Source organism: Pantherophis guttatus, chromosome 11 (genome assembly GCF_059756535.1).
Source record: "Pantherophis guttatus breed Tessera chromosome 11, ASM5975653v1, whole genome shotgun sequence".
Lineage (NCBI taxonomy): Eukaryota > Metazoa > Chordata > Lepidosauria > Squamata > Colubridae > Pantherophis > Pantherophis guttatus.
Window position 1 is genome coordinate 12622752 of NC_142073.1, and position 16732 is coordinate 12639483.

General features: G+C 38.1%; 1 protein-coding gene across 2 annotated transcripts; it reads left to right on the top strand.

Moving 5' to 3' along the window:
- The first annotated feature begins 436 nt into the window (after window positions 1-436).
- On the top strand, window positions 437-16460 carry TERB1 (telomere repeat binding bouquet formation protein 1). Of its 2 annotated transcripts, none has more exons than XM_087877292.1 (19): window positions 437-1401; window positions 1940-2001; window positions 2327-2437; window positions 2563-2691; window positions 3793-3924; window positions 4171-4231; window positions 4323-4435; window positions 4606-4728; window positions 5554-5706; window positions 6776-6907; window positions 8395-8520; window positions 9073-9233; window positions 10141-10514; window positions 12521-12585; window positions 13052-13135; window positions 14312-14539; window positions 14641-14741; window positions 14871-15095; window positions 16140-16460. In XM_087877292.1, exons 2-19 carry the CDS (start codon window positions 1968-1970, stop codon window positions 16173-16175), a joined length of 2388 nt encoding a protein of 795 aa, XP_087733418.1. In that variant the 5' UTR covers window positions 437-1401; window positions 1940-1967; the 3' UTR covers window positions 16176-16460. The 2 variants fall into 2 exon arrangements, with proteins under 2 accessions (XP_087733418.1, XP_060551046.2); XM_060695063.2 differs by having other exon boundaries at window positions 1197-1287; window positions 13034-13135.
- Window positions 16461-16732: the final 272 nt, after the last annotated feature.

A 16732-nucleotide genomic window follows, 5' to 3' on the forward strand; every position in this document is an offset into this window, starting at 1 on the left:
TTGTGTTCTCATACAGAGCCCATTCCTTGGGTAGGAAAAGGATCTGCCATCATTGCTTCCCTCCAGGGGAAAAAAATGCACAAATTTTACACAGGTGAACAAGAAAGAGACGAAGTGTTCAGACTTGTAAAGGCCACACCAAGGTGCCTAATGCTGGAAGTTCCTGCAGATTCCTTTCGGCCGAGACCAGAGGCAAATTTGAAAGCTAGCTTATCATTTGCTTCGTGGTTGGACCTCCCTCCCAGCCAGCTGAGCAGTGGGTGCTGGAGCTAAGAATGCTGGGACTTGTAGTTCCAGTTTACCTGGAGGGGTGGGCTACTATTGAATGACATAAGCCAGGGATGGGCAACTGTGGCCCTTTTACAACCTGTGGACTTCAACTCCCAGAATTCCTGAGACAGCCAAGCTGTCTGGGAGCCAAGCCAAGAATTCTGGGAGTTGAAGTCCACAGGTTGTAAAAGGGCCACAGTTGCCCACCCCTGACATAAGCAGCTTGGTGGGAGAGGGATGTTTGCACACGTGGGAGGCAGAGGCGTGTTCATTTTAAACAGATTTAGTACAAATGACCTTCAAAACAACCCACGGCATTGAAGGCCTGGGTAAAATAAGGCACTATTGGGAAGAAACATGAATAAAATTCTTCGGAGTAGTACCTAGAGATGTCTTTTTTTTTTTTTTTCCGGCCTTGGCGGCACTTATTTATGCAATTATTTCAGAAAAGCACCCCATTTTGCAATTAGAGAAAGTCAGGCCTTCAATTCTAATGGAAGATATTCTCAGAATTGATTCAGTCTCATCCTGTTTTTAACTGGATGGCATCGAACATCTCTATATCGTTAAAGTGGGAAAAAGTGTATGGTTTTGACCCTCAAATATCCATTTTAATTCTTCAAGAAAGACGTTTTCAGTTAAAGAGGGCTGACAGGCCCCTTTTACTGGATTCGCATGTCTCATGATGTCCTAATATGGCTGCTTTATTGGCACTTAATTCGTTTATAATCCAGCCCAAAAAAGTAAAAAAAGTCAAGATGGCGGACACAATATTCCCCTTTGAAGTTCCACCTGTTTTGTTTCGTTTCTATGCTGCCATCTTGACTTTGTTGCCTTGAAATGCAGGCGCCCTGAATGGCATGGAACTGAGGACCCCATTCTCTGAATCTGAGAGACAAACCACTTTTTAATCGTTGCAAAGGAGGCTTTTTCGCCTACCTGAAAATGCCAATCGCCAAGTAATTCAGGCAAAGTAAAAAGCATTTATTGAGGAGGAGGGTCAAGTCTTTTTATAGGGTACAGAGACAATTTATACATATATTTGGTATATGCGATACGTTAGAAAGCAAGTGCTCAAACGAAGACATGGATTATATGTGAGAATTGATCAATAGAAAACGTTGCTTCTAGGTAACAGTCTAGGAGTGGCAAATTTATGGGTTAAACTATAAATTAAATTATTCCCTTTTCCAGAGAGGTTTGCGTCTTGCAAGTGTATTTAAGGTTTTCTGTTGTTTAATTGTTGAAAAGGCAAGTTCTTGCATACCAAAAGAAATGGTCTTGAATATGAAGGAAAAAAAATGCTTTTTTAAAATTAGAAAAGAGGCCTGGGCTACCGTGTTAAAAATGCTGACATTGCCTTTTTAAAATGCTAATAATGAAGCATAAAATTCCAGGTACCAGATCTACCTGTTTTTTTATACCTCCATTTCAACATTTTGGACTGCAGATGCCCCAGACCAAGCCTGGGTGTTTTGTAAAGCTACTCTGTCTATAAGGGAAGTTTTGGATATTTAATTTTGTATCCTATACTGAGAATTGGGATAGAAATGATAAAAAAAAAATTGGTAAAGTGAATATATTTTGTATAACTTTTTTTCCCTAATTTTTTATTTCTAATGAAGAAATTAACTTGTGTTTTATTTCTTCTCCACCTTCTTTATTATAGATAAAAGCTGAGAAAAAATACAATCAAAATGGAAAATGGAAAAGAACAGAAAATTAATTGTGGTAAGATTAGCACAGACACAATACATTAAAGGATGGTATTAAATCTGCTCTGTGTATTCACAACTTTTTCTGCATGTTCTTTGCATTTTTTTGAATGCAAACGCAAGTTCAAATTCCACGTACATAAAAACATGGATTAACAACAGCAGTTCCCATTTATTTAAAAAAAATTCTACTCAGTACACTAACTAATAATTGTTTGGAATATTGTTGGCATTCTTAACATTAGTGCAATTGGCTGTTACAGATGACAAGATTCTACCATTGACAACTTTTTTTTAAAAAGGATTCTAAATATTCTGAAATTATTGTTTTATCTTTTCAGATATGAAAACGGATCTGAATTTACTCCTTGAATGTCTTAAGTATCAAATGGATCATCCAGCTTCTCAAAAGCAAGCCTTGGTTACTATTTATTCGGTTTGTCAACAAAATAGTAAGCTACTGAGTTTTAGAATTGTAGGTCTATTGGGTTTGTTTTGCTCATTGGGATTATTAGTATGGAAATAAATTTTATTTTAAAACATCATCTGCTATTCACCGGATCTGTTTTTGCTACAGGTGCTGCCTGTGATTATTTTAGAGAAATAGGTGGTTTGATGTTTGTATGGAATCTTGCAAAGTCACACGTGCACAGTTTGGTTCAAGAAGCTGCTTTATTTACATTAGGAGGTTTAGCTGAGAATAATGGTAAGACACAATTTCATTCTCATTATATAATTCTTTCATGTATTTACAGAATCCTTTGTTTTTATTGATAACATTTTTGACGATCAGTACAATAAACTCTACATTTATAAATATTTTACTGTTTATCTAAAATCTGATCACCTGAAAAATAATTTTATTAAGGAAATCTCTATGTAGCTCAGATGGAGTGGGAGAAGATGGTGAGCCAGATATATTTTAAACATCACCAGATGTTTAAATGTCAGCTTTTGTTTTTCACAGAAGGAAAATTAAAGAACTTAAATATTGAGCAAATGCTATGAAAATACTTCATCATTCTGGTTGATTTAATATCAATGCACCTTTAAACTCATACGTGATTTTGCAAATGTTAATAAAGAGATGTATAAATGAAATAAGTACTTGGAGTCATGGTTGCTATGAACTTTTTTTTTATTCTTGATGAACGTATTTTATTCTCCTTATGTACACTGAGAGCATATACACCTAAGACAAATTCCTTATGTGTCCAATCTCACTTGGCCAATAAAGAATTCTATTCTATTCTATTCTATTCTATTCTATTCTATTCTATTCTATTCTATTCTATTCTATTCACTTACTTGAACTCCCATCAAAACAGGCTCCCTAAATCTCACCGAAAACACTCTTAGAATACAATCCTATTGTTATCTATTTAGAACTACTCTCAAGAGTGTGTGAATAATGTTGCACTCTGAACTTCAATGTAAAGTTCAACAAAAATTGGGTATAATTTCTGCACTTGAATAAATTAAAATATTTTATGTTCCCAAAGCTACCATTATAATGTACCGGTAGTTCTAGCCATATTTCTGAAAAGTAAGTTCCATTAGGTAGGTGAGAATAGTGGTTATAATTCCTATATTTGCTCAATTACAGCAATAATACCAGCACTTAAACTTATATACTGTCCCATAGTGTTTTATAGCACTCTCTGGTGGTTTACAATGCCATAATATTTGCCCCCAAACAATCTGGGTTATTGGGGGCAATAATGCATAATTATTGGGAAATTCGATTGTATTTAACAATTAATGTGATGCAATATAGTCTTATTCACATTATATTTATTTTTTTTAGTGTTCTGCCAACAGATGTTATGCACAGCTGAATTATTTAAGGATCTTCATACATTTTTAACTAATAAGGATTCAAGAATGAATTTGAAAAGAATGTCTGTATATGTCTTACTGGTGCTGGTTTCAAATAATAGTAAGATTTTTTTTCTTCTTCATGTATAAAGAAATTATTCAAACACATATACAGGCAGTCCTCACTTAACAATATGAGATCTACTAAGATTAGTTCCCATCTAATTGGGGCTCTTTGGTATGAATCAGAAATCCTAGTTTGTTTTAGGTAAAATGTTGAAACTTTGAAAACATTCATTAGATTTCATTATTAGTTGCTTAATATTTGTTCTATTTATTTTTTAAAAAAAATTATTTAAAAATATAGACAGTGGACAAACACATGTGAGAGAATCTGGATGCCTCGATATTCTGCTACAGTTATTCAGGTAAATTAACCCCAAAAAAATTCAATTAAAAAGTAATTTTTATAGACCCAAATGACTTTTTTCATTATATGCCATCTATTTTCTTGAACAGAGTAATTCCTTCCGAATCTCAAATGAACCTTTTTGATCATAAAATTGATCAGTATCACCTGTGGTCTTCAGTTTGTAGTAATCTTTGTGTATGTGTCAACAATCCTCAGAATGGTAATTAGTTTATCAAGCATTTCCTCCCCCTCCTCCTCCTCCTCCTCCTCCTCCTCTTCTTATCCTCCTTCTTTTCCTTTTCCTTCTCTTTCTTCTTTCTTCTTCTTTCTATATAGATGGGAGGGGATGACAAATGGCTACTGTTCAATGCACACTTTGTTCCCTTCCAGAGGAAAATCAGAAAGCTTGTAGTTTGGTTTTTCCGTATGCAAAAGATTGGCTGCAAAGTAGTATGAAGGCTGAGATAATTCGTCCAATATGTTCATTCATTGGGCTCACTGTTGCAAATAATTGTAAGTATCTAAAAATACACACTATGAAAATGTTTATTCTGTGGAATAAAATATCATTCCTAAGTAGGGAGAAAAGAGATAGAGTGTCCGGATGTGCGACAGAAACTCTAATGTGATTTTGAGAGGATGAAATTTGCAATAAGCAAACTGATGATGTGAAGTAAGCGATGTGGTGCAGCAACGCTGGCATATATTTTTCTTTCCTTTTTTTTTTTTTTGTTTAATTGTGTGATTTTTCTTTCTCATATTAAGTTGGTTTTAAGTTAATGCTACGGTTTCCATTTCCTTTCTAAAAATAGTGAAATCCAAAATTTGGCAATGCCACTGAAGGGGATTAGGGATAGCAAAAAGGAGATTTAAAGGCTACAAAAGGCATGATTTGATGCGTTGTGCAAGCCAAACATGAGTTATTCAGAAAAAAGTTATTTAGAAATCTAAATTTTTAAGATTTAAATCTTAAAAATTTAAGGTCATATGAGAATATTAATATTTCTTATAGCTTCCCACTGTACTTGTTTTATGAATCTTTTGTGTGAAGCTATGGAATAAACTAGTTTTGTGTACATCAGTTACACATTTTGGACTTGTTCACGTATCTCAGTTATAAATGCGGTTACAACTGAGGTTATTTGAGATTCCTTTAGAGATTTTTTAAAATTTTGATTTAGGATTTTGTTTTATTTATCTGCTTTAACATAATCAAAGAGCTAATTAAATATTATTCCCCTCTCCAAATCTGTTTAACTTTATAATGTCTGTAACTTTAAACATCTGTATCTTAAAGCAATCTGATAATTGTTTATTGTTTGGGATTTTTTTTTCAAGCAAGAACACAGATTTTTTTTATTTCTATTGGAGGATTAGCTGTTTTGGATGAGCTTCTTCTCAAACTGATACACGGTTCATTGGGGAACAATACAAATATAAAACTTGCTGTAGTGGTGACAAAAACATTGGATGCCTGCATTGCTAATAACGGTAAGTAGTTTCTGTTCGTAAACTTACTGTTAATTGCATAGTGTGTTCTGTGTGTGGGTTTAATATTCAATTCACTGTCTTAATAGTAACAGATAATCTTATCTGTTGATCTTATTGCTAGGATCTGTTTTGCTTTTTGACTTTCTCTGAAACAATTGCAAATATGCTTGAAAGACTTTCAGCTACATTAGGAATGCTGCAAGAGGCATAAGAGATCTCCCAGATCTCCTTCAATGTACAGATAATCCTTCGACCATTCATTTAGAGACCGGTTACAGTTACAACAGCACTGAAAAAAGTGACAACAGATCTTCGCACTTACGACATGGTAGCATCCTCATGGTCACATGGTCTAAATTTAGGCACTCGTTAACCAGCATGTATTTGTGACAGTTGCCACTTCTCAGGGTTATGTGATTGTCATTTACAACCTTCCAGCTGGCTTTTGACAATCAATAGAAGCTGGGTTTGTTTAATGACCATGCATCCTGTTAACAACCACATTAAGCCATTCGCTTAATGACTATGGCAACGAAAATGTCATAACGTCAGGTATAATTCACTTATTGACCACCTTACTTCACAATGGAAGTTTTGGTCTCACTATGTGGTTGTAAGTTGAAAACTATCTGTATTTTCACTTCTTATATGAGCCACGGTGGTGCAGTGGTTAGAATGCAGTACTGAAGGCTGCCTGCAATTTGGCAGATCGAATTTCACCAGGCTCAAGGTTGACTCAGCCTTCCATCCTTCCGAGGTGGGTAAAATGAGGACCCAGATTGTTGGGGGCAATAGGCTGACTCTGTAAACCGCTTAGAACGGGCTGTAAAGCACTGTAAAGCGGTATATATGGTAAGTCTAAGTGCTATTGCTATATCCTTGTGTTTATCTTGGCTACTGTGCACATATAGTAACATTTGCTCCAGAGAGAAAGTTTGAAAAAACTGGAAGCAATGATACAGAAGGTTCTTCTAAATGTACAACTCTTCCAAATGTACAACTTTGTATGTGGTTTCATTCTATTGTATACCTAAAGAGGCATTTTTAAAAAATTATTTTGTATTTGCAGCTGCAGTTGGCATTCATTTACCAAAGTATAACATTGTGCCTAATCTACTAAAACTGCTTTCTTACAACATTTTGGACTCAGGAGAGCGATTCAGCATTATACTTACTCTTGGACATTGTACAGAAGTCTGTGGTAAGATTCTTAATTATATATCATTTATTTGAGGGTAGTGAATGCTGCGTTGAGGTGTAGACTGCATTCGAATTTCAACATGTAGTTTATAACAATAAACAAGAATGACCAAATCTGATATTGATAATCTATGTTTGATTTTTTCAAGCTGCATTTAGCTTTCATCTAAATGGAAAAATCAGCCAAAATAAAACATTGGAAGTTCCTAGTGACGTGAGTCCAATAAAATATAAGTATGAAGTCATTCCAACAATTTAATAGAACGTGGAGCCCTAAATGGGACAATTTGCAATTGTGCGTGTGTTTATCTGAGGGAGAAGTTCTGAGCAGACAGAAGTAGGATTTGACAATATCTAGGAATTGTGCTTTTAGTTAGCTTTACAAACTGTGGAATCATAGGAATCATTCTCATGTCTGACCTCTGCCAAAATATGTACTGTGTACTTTGAACCAGGGGTGGGCTTCAAAAATTTTAGCAAGGGGTTCTCTGCCCGGTTGCTGGGTGGGCGTTGCCATGGGGGCACCATGGTGGGGTGGGGGAGCATTTCTGCGTTTCTCTGGGAGGGCAAAAACGGCCTCCTCAGGCTCTGGAGGCCCTCCAGAGGCCAGAAATATGCCCGTTTCCAGCCTTCCTGAACTTCTTATAGGCCCATTTTTTGCCCTCCCCAAGCCTCTGCATGCACCTTGCCCTCCCTGGGCTCTGGAGGCTTTCCTCAAGCCTCCGGGAGGGCAAAAATGACCTCCCCAGGCTCCAGAGGCCCTCTGGAGGCCAGAAACAGCAGGGCCATTTTTTTGTCCTCCCCTCACATGCCCTGCACTTACCTGCATCCAAAATGGGCCGCGAGGAGACTCCTGGGAGGGGTGGGCGGGGCGGGGCCAGCCAGGAGTGGGATTTGGGGGTTCTCTGAACTGCACAGAATCTTAGCTAGAGGTTTTCCCGAACCCCTTCGAACCCCCAACAGCCCACCCCTGCTTTGAACTACTACTGATTTTTTTTACACATAATAGTATGCTACAGTTAGCTTAAAATGGCTTATTAAATAAACTAAAAGTGGCTAGATTTGTGCAACATAAGCCATCAACTGCAATTTACAAACTACAAGGTAGTGGTCCATAAAACACCTTAAATAATATATATTGGTTGATGTGTAACTCAACTCTGTAACTATCTTTTACAATAACTTTTTGGATTATTTTTTTTTCTGGATAACTTTTGTAGTTCTAAGCTAATATAAATTCTTGAGTTTATTATATATCCTAACAATAAACTGCTGATGGCAAGTTGGCAGTGATAGCAAGATGTGACTTTAAATTTTAGACCTTACTGATAGTTTGAGTATTGAAGTAAGTGAGAGCACATGTTTCTGATTAAGCAAAGTTGTGATGAAAAACTCAGAATCAATTGCTTTTTCTTGTAAAGATGTTTTCAGATGATCTTAATTTTACAGTTTGAACAAATATGTTTACTGGGGCTGATTTTTTTTTAGAGGAAAATCAATATGCTCTGGTTAAGAACAATGGCCTTCCACTTATGATTCAAGCACTAACTGAAACGCAGGATGACGAACTAAATAAAGCTGCTACCTTTGTGTTGCAAAACTGCAAACAGATGAGTAAGATTATCATTATTTTGATTTCTGTATCTGCATCTAAATAGTCACTTGCTTGGTTAAATTCAGAAGTAACAACTGTATCCAAGTGCTCAGTATGTGAACCTGTTGCAAAATCAGTTCTTTAGGCTGAAACTAATGGTATTTGTTAGACTGTCTTCCAATATATAGATTGTAAAGTATCATTTTATAATAAGTTTAATTTTGTGATTGAGAATGTGTTTTTGTGAAAGCAGTGCTATAAATTAACAAATGTTTCTAACATTCTTCTAGTGGCATTTAATGCGATGCCCTCAGTAGTTTTATCCTATGCTAAAACTCTATGATTGGAGAAGAAGATTTCATCCTGAGATGCTTGGATCAAGAAACTGCTATTAAACAACCCATTTTGGTCATTTGGGCGGTTTCTTGTGTGAATAAAATATTTTATTTGATACAAATCAAACCTTAAATATGTTACACATGAGATGGTGACGGATGTAATGCATTAAGTCTTTATTATAAAATATATATCTTTATTTCTGTGAAACGATTGTTTCTATTCTTTTTCACAAGCTGAAAAATTGTCGGGGAAGATGAATCAGCATTCATTCCAAGAGGATGAAAGAAGAATATTGGAAGTAGATTGGCAGAACAAAGAAAGGATTCTTGAAGATTATTGGAACGAAGCAAAGCAAATTTTATACAGAATCAAAGGGCTTGAAAATGAACAAGAGGTTTTTTCTTTCTTTCTTTCTTTCTTTCTTTCTTTCTTTCTCTCTCTCTCTCTCGTAGTAGTTGAGGAAATCTATCAAAATCAGAAAGCCTCTCCTGACATTCTCAGTAGAATCTAATTGTATTGTTTTATTCCAGTCTTTCAATTCTTGGAATTACTGTATTTTTCAGAGTATAAAACGCACCTTTTTCCCCACTAAAAGAGGGTGAAAATCTGGGTGCGTCTTATACACCGAATGTAGCCCTGCCCAGCCCCTGAAACAGAGGTTTCAGAAGCTGAAAAAAGCCTCTTTAAAGGGTGGTTTCAGAGGCAGAAAAAAAAGCCTCTGAAACAGAGATTTCAGAGGCTGGAAAAAAAGCAAGGTGCAGAACTCACAACCAACGAACCTGTTGCTAAAGTTCACCTCTGAGAACAGCTGATCGGGGGTATTCCAGGAGGCCATCCACCAGTCAATCAGTTTTTTTCTTATTTTCCTCCCCCAAAACTAAGATGCATCTTATACTCCGGTGCGTCTTATAGTCCAAAGAGTATGGTAATAACTCAACGAGCTATGCTCATTTGCATTTAAAAAATGAAATTCCATTCTCCTGTTAGTCAGTGCTTGATGGCCCCTTCTAGGTATTTTGGGTATTCTTTTACATATAAGTTTGATTTCTTGAAAGTAGTTACTGCTAAGATAAATATTCCATCATGGTACTAAATTAATGGATTACCGTATATCCATATGAGCTTTATTGAAAGCAGTTTTGCACTGGCTTTCCTGTTGTTTTTATAGTCAAACAGAAGGTGTAACGTTTGCTTATGGTAGTTCTGTTTAACATCTACAGTCATGTTGGGCCTGGTCCTATCCTGCAGCTTTGCTTTTTGTCTATGCATTTGTTTCATTTCCCTGCTGTTTTTAAACATAGGAAAGTATCAGAAGAGAAATATTAATTGATGAGGATACCCCTCAAGAAACGTTTCTGCAGGCTATGACCCAACATCGTCGAACAAATTCCAGCAAGCAGCTTTCAGAGAACAGCAAAATATATTCAGAAATGAAATGCCCACTACAAAATACTATTTCTAAAGTGCAGAATACTTCTAAATTTGATAAGATTACTTCTAGTAGAGAACAATTGAAGTCTGCCATTAGGAATTCAACTGATGCTTCACTCGCTCAAAATGATCACAATAATCTTCTTTATGCAGCTGAAAAAACGACAGCACCCATCATAAATGAAGCTTATATTACAAATAAAAACAGTTTTTGTGATTTTAGGAAAGGTGATGCCCAAGCAAGGTACTGTACCTAGGATCTTCTGTCTAAAGCTGGCTTGTTAGTTTGTTCTTAATAGTAAATCAGATTTTCAGATGGAAATTTCATATTGGGTTGCTTCCAGATTTAGTTATGCTTAGGATAGATCCAGTTATTTTAAGTGATAAAGGGCCCCTTATACTATCTAATTCAGGGGTGGGTTCTATTTACCTTTACTATTGGTTCGCAACTGGATCACGCATGCACATGCACAGATCGCCGATGATGACATCCAGGATGGTGGATGGGGCCTCCCTCTGGTTTTACTACCGGTTCTTGCGAACTGGTCCGAACTGGGGGCAACCCACCACTGATCTAATTCCATTTTAAGTTTTGGGATGAATTCTGAACAGCCTAGAATTTTATCCTAAATTGTATGGGAAACTTTGTTATCTAAATGTTTCTCTCAAAGATAGAAATCAATTTGTCTCTTTTATGATAATTCATGACTTCTAGATAATGCCACATACAGGAACAATGTGTGCTATTCTGTGAATTTTTCCTCACATATCAGCGAGAAGGTCCTCTCGCCCCTTCTGTTCAACATTTATGTGAAGCCGCTGGGTGAGATCATCCGTGGCTTTGGGGTGAGATACCACCAGTACGCTGATGACACCCAGCTGTACATCTCCACCCCAGGCCACCCCAACGATGCCCTTGAAGTGATGTCCCAGTGCCTGGAGGCTGTACGGGTCTGGATGGGGAGGAACAGGCTCAAGCTCAACCCTTCCAAGACTGAGTGGCTGTGGCTCCCGGCATCCCGATATAGTCAGTTGACTCCATCACTGACTATTGGGGGCGAGTCATTGGCCCCCACAGAGAGGGCTCGCAATCTGGGAGTCCTCCTGGATATGCAGCTGTCCTTGGAGGAACATCTGACGGCTGTAACCAGGGGGACCTTTTGTCAGGTTCGCCTGATTCGCCAGTTGCGGCCCTTTCTTGATCGGGATTCCCTGTGCACAGTCACTCATGCCCTCGTCACCTCTCGCCTTGACTACTGCAACGCTCTCTACATGGGGCTCCCCTTGAGGAGCACCCGGAGGCTCCAGCTGGTCCAGAACGCAGCAGCGCGGGTAGTGACGGGAGCAGCATGGCGCTCCCATGTAACACCGCTCCTGCGCGAGCTGCACTGGCTCCCAGTTGTCTTCCGGGTGCGCTTCAAGGTGTTGGTTATCACCTTTAAAGCGCTCCATGGCATAGGGCCTAGCTATCTGCGAGACCGCCTGCTGCTACCGACGACCTCCCAGCGACCCGTGCGCTCCCACAGAGAGGGCCTCCTCGGGGTGCCATCAGCCAAACAATGCAGGCTGGTGACCCCCAGGGGGAGGGCCTTCTCTGTGGGGGCTCCCACCCTCTGGAATCAGCTCCCCCCAGAGATAAGGAGAATCCAAGACCTCAGTGCCTTCCGTCGCGCCCTTAAAACCCATTTATTTAAACAAGCCGGGCTGGCTTAAGATGAAATTTTTAACTGTTTTTAAATGTTTTAAACGTTTTTAATTGGTAAATGAGTTTTAATTGGGCCAAATTTATATATCTTTTAATTGTTTTTAATATTTGTTCTGCATGTTTTTTTTAATCTGGCTGTACACCGCCCTGAGTCCTTAGGGAGAAGGGCGGTATAGAAATCCAATATATATATATATAATAATAAATTAATTATAGGATGGGAGAATTTTCCAAATTTGAGTTTGAATGTGAAACATCAAATTGAGCAGAGTGATAAAGCAATATTGTGTTGTCACAATGCAAGTCCTGCCCACTTTGTGCATGTGTGTCATGGTGTTACATGGGTGTACAAATGAAATGGAGTTTGTGGCACAAAAGTACAACATTGGTTTTACCATTTGACATACTCAGATGGAGTGGATACCCATAAATGAACACTGTATGTTCCTCAGTTAGTGGTGCGATATGAAAGATTGAAGTACTTTTGAGGCATCTGTCAAATCTCCAAACTAAAATTCTCAGTAATACTCTTTTAATCTTTTCAGTGAATTCATTTTTAAGAAACCAGATTTTGTAATAAAAAGCCCAATGCAAAAGATTCCACGTTCAGGTAAATATAATTTATCTAAATATTTTAATTTCAATTTGATTTTTAGAAATTATATATTTTTTGTATGGATGGCTAAAAGGTACACAGCTACATACTGTGATATGCTACTCAAAAGAGCTAAGTATGTATAGAATATTATTACAACAATAATAAGTTTGCTTTATATTGAAAATATGGTTCTAATTCTTGTTAACAATCTTTTGAAGAATCAATATGTAAACTAAATATTAACAATGTAAGCCCTGTGTTGCTGTATCATACAAAGGAAACTTAAGTATAACAGTTAGTGATTAAATTGATAGATCAAAAATTTAATCTGGAAATGTTAGTTGGCAATTAGTTTTTATATATGTTGGTGTATATTACAGTATTTCAGTTTAATTCCTTTTAAATACAGTGGTAATATATAAAAGTAAATACATCCATTGATTACTGCATTTCATATTAGATGTTTTATTTTTCAAAGAGCTACAATATCCAAGGAACCCAAACAGAGGAATGGGCCATATTCTGACTGTTCCCCCTAAAATAAGAGAACTCAGATGTTCAGGTAATTAAAAAGAAAACATATTAAAATATGCTCATAGATTTTTCTGTTCAAAAGGAAGTCCCACTGACTTCCCATTAAGAAGTAGTGATACAATTTCAGCCAGCCAGCCTGCCTATCCAAAGTAACGAAAATTGTTAGGAGGGCTGTGTGTGCAACATTCCTAATATTAGCCATATCAATATGGGTATAGCAAGATGGCATGGATAATCAGTACAATTTTCTGAGACTGCCCTCCAATGGTGGGTTTCAAAAATTTTCGCTACAGGTTCAGTGGACGTGGCTAGGTGGGGGGGAGCATGTGACTGAGTGGGCGTGGCCAACTTGACATCACTCATGCCCACGTCCACTTAGTCATATGACCCCTCCACAGGGGTCATGCCCACAGGAAAAGGTAGGAAAAATTTTGGAATTTCCATCTATCTACCCCCGCCCTCTCTTCGCCAGTGGCCGTCGTTTCCCTTCCTTTAGCGGCCCTGGTCCTACCCCCACTTCCTCCCCCACCACCGTCTCTTTGTTTGGGCTGCTTACCTTCTGCGGCGGCTGGTCCAGAGTCCGGAAGGCAAGGTGACCGGAGTTTTCTGCGGCCCCTAGCGGCTCTCAAAGAAATGGCAGCTGTCTGCAGGCCGCCAAAAGATATTGGAGGTTGTGGAAAAAGCTGCTGCCATCCCCATGTTCTTTGCGCACGCGCATCTCATTGGACTTGCAAGGCAATGGAATGCGTGTGCGTGAAGAACATGGCGGCGATTAAATGGCGGTTAGGGCGAGCGAACGGCGACTGGGGGACCGATTCAAGGGGTTGGCCAGCTGGCCATTGCTACCGGTTCGGTGATGTTGGCCAAATTTCTGCCAACGATTTGCGCGAACCGGTGCGAACCGGCTGAATATCACCTCTGCTGCCCTCCCTCTGGCTATGTACCAATATCATCCTTTTGTTTGGGGTGGAGGGGGTTTGCTACTATATAATTTGGCTCCTTCCTTGCCTAGCAGAAAAGTCCTTCTTTGGGCTTTTTTATGAGGATATAATTGACCTATAGGGCAATGTATCTGTAGATCTATTGATTTTTTAGATTTAGTGATGCATTTATCACAATGTAGTTAAAGCATAAAATAAGAAATATTAAATAATTTAATGTCTTGCACCAGTGACATTTTATTTCTATAATATTATATTCTCAGGTTGTAGAATAGGAAGACTTTCCTTAAATAGCCGAAACTTTAGCAAGACGCTACAATCTTGTCAATATCTGTGTGAACAACACAAAATTATTCTTGAATCTGAGATGGAATATAAAAGGAAGTTGAGAAGATCCATTATGGCTAACAAGAATACTTCTGCATATAGTGGTAATCACAATGACCAGAGATTCAGCTGCAAGAGAAGCTCAACAACTACGAAAGAGTTAGGTGTGTCAAGGAACCTTTATCCTTCGTAGTAATATCTAGTTTAGCCCCATTCTGTGGTAATTTTCAGTCTGAATAAGTCAATAATGTTTTGTTTCAAACAGTAAATTTTCAATGTGATGCACATTCTAAGAACCAAACAATGAAACAGAATTATAGCTTTCAAGACCAGGACCTGAATGAAAACCATCCATTTGAAGAGGAGGTACGGACATCTAAATATCAGTGTTTTGTATATTAATATCTGGGTATAAATTCTAACACCAGATAGTGTTCTTTGCTGAAAGGGCTTATACTTAAAACTCTTGGTGTGCTGTTTTAATTACTGTTGCAGAATACTGAATACTGCAGTATACAGAATACTGAAACTCTATCAAATAGGTCTACAACAACTTTAAAGAACAGGAGAATCAGGAAAGATTTTACCTCAGAAGAAATAAGTTATCTTTTGGAAGGTGTAAGGAAAATGGGGCATCATTGGAATTCAATTTTATGGGCCTACCCATTTCAGAAAGGACGGACGAATGTTGATCTTGCTAAGAAATACTGCAAGTTACAGGTATTTTGTTGTTGTTATTGTTTTATAGCTATATTTACATGGATTGAGAGTAGCAGAGGCCTTAAAGTTAATAGCTAGTGTTGGAAGAAATGTCCTTTTGGGTTCAGTTCCAAGTGGGGAGAAAGACACCGGCAACATGGTGGCTGCTGGGAAAGATGGTTTTAATGGTGGACAGGATCACATGCCTTGAAGATCTTGGGTGGAAAAAAAAAAAGGGAAGAAATGCTGAGAGCACCTGAGTTTTATGTCCTCTTGAGCTTTTGAATTTGAGCTTGTATTCTGATCGGTTGTCAGATTCTCATGGGGCCATGCAGGGGCAACTCTGTAGGCTGTCCTAAATCCCAAACTTGGTTCACTCTTGCTGGGTGATGATGTAATGAAAGGGCTTTGGGATTCCTATTATGGCTCTGCCAGAAGGAGGTAGAATTTTTTTTTTTTTTTTGCTTTAATTTATATGCCGCCCTTCTCCGGAGACTCAGGGCGGCTTACAATGCGTTAAGCAATAGCCTTCATTCTTTTGTATATTTATACAAAGTCAGCTTATTGCCCCCACAATCTGAGTCCTCATTTCACCTACCTTTGAAAGGATGGAAGGTTGAGTCAACCTTGAGCCTGGGGAGATTTGAACCAGCAGTAATTGCAAGCAGTAGATGTTAATCTGCTAATAACAGTGCTTTAGTCCACTGTACTACAGGCTCTTTGTTAAGTAGAATAGGCTGGCCCAGGCCTTAATAGCCCATTGAGAAGGGTGGGTGGGTGCTGAGTTTCTGCCTCCCTTTTAGGGGAAATATTCTGCCCTTTTAATATTTCCTACATCATCTCATTTTCCTAGGAGAGGGGTGGGTGCTAGCTTCCTGCACTAGTTAGATAAATCAGTTTAGAAGGACTAAGAAATGTCATCTTAGATGGTGATGGAGGAACCAATAAGAAAAGCTAGTCATACACCTTTCCTTGATTACTTCAACTCTACAGCCCTATTAGAGGCAATGAGTAATTGATACAAGATTAATATGCTTAGCTTTGTGTCGTTTTTCTCTTTTACAGAAGAATGGAAAGAGCAGAAATACCCAACCTCAGTGAAAATGTACAAAAGCTGAATGTATGTCGTTTAAAATGTGTGACTTCGGCTCCTTTGCAAGAGTCCTTGTTTTGTTGTATCTGGAGATTTACACAACAGGCTCTTTTCCACCAGGACTTAAAATTTGAAGATAACGTTATTTGCCCAAGTGCAATTATGTTGCATGTTGATACTGTATACATTCAAAAGGATCGCATTGGCTTTTTAAGGAAGTGCATCCTACGATTCCATCTGTAAAAAAAATAAATGTGAAAAGAATGACTAAGAAGCAAATACATTTATTCAATTGAATTATGCCCTCGCTCTCTGCTTTTGAGTTCCTTCAAAGCGTTTTGGGCTTTTTAAGCTCCCGGTATCGGAATCCAGTCTCGCTACAAAACGGTGCGACTCCGTTTTATGTCCCTTGCGAGCTCCGCATCCTCTTAAGTGTAGTAGTAAGTGGAAAAAGAAAAAAGAAAAAAAAAGGGGTGGGGAGAGGCTAAACCGAGCTATTACTGTATTGTGCCTGTATCGAAACCTTCGGGCGTAACCAAAGAGCCTGCTGTGCTCGTTGCCGCCA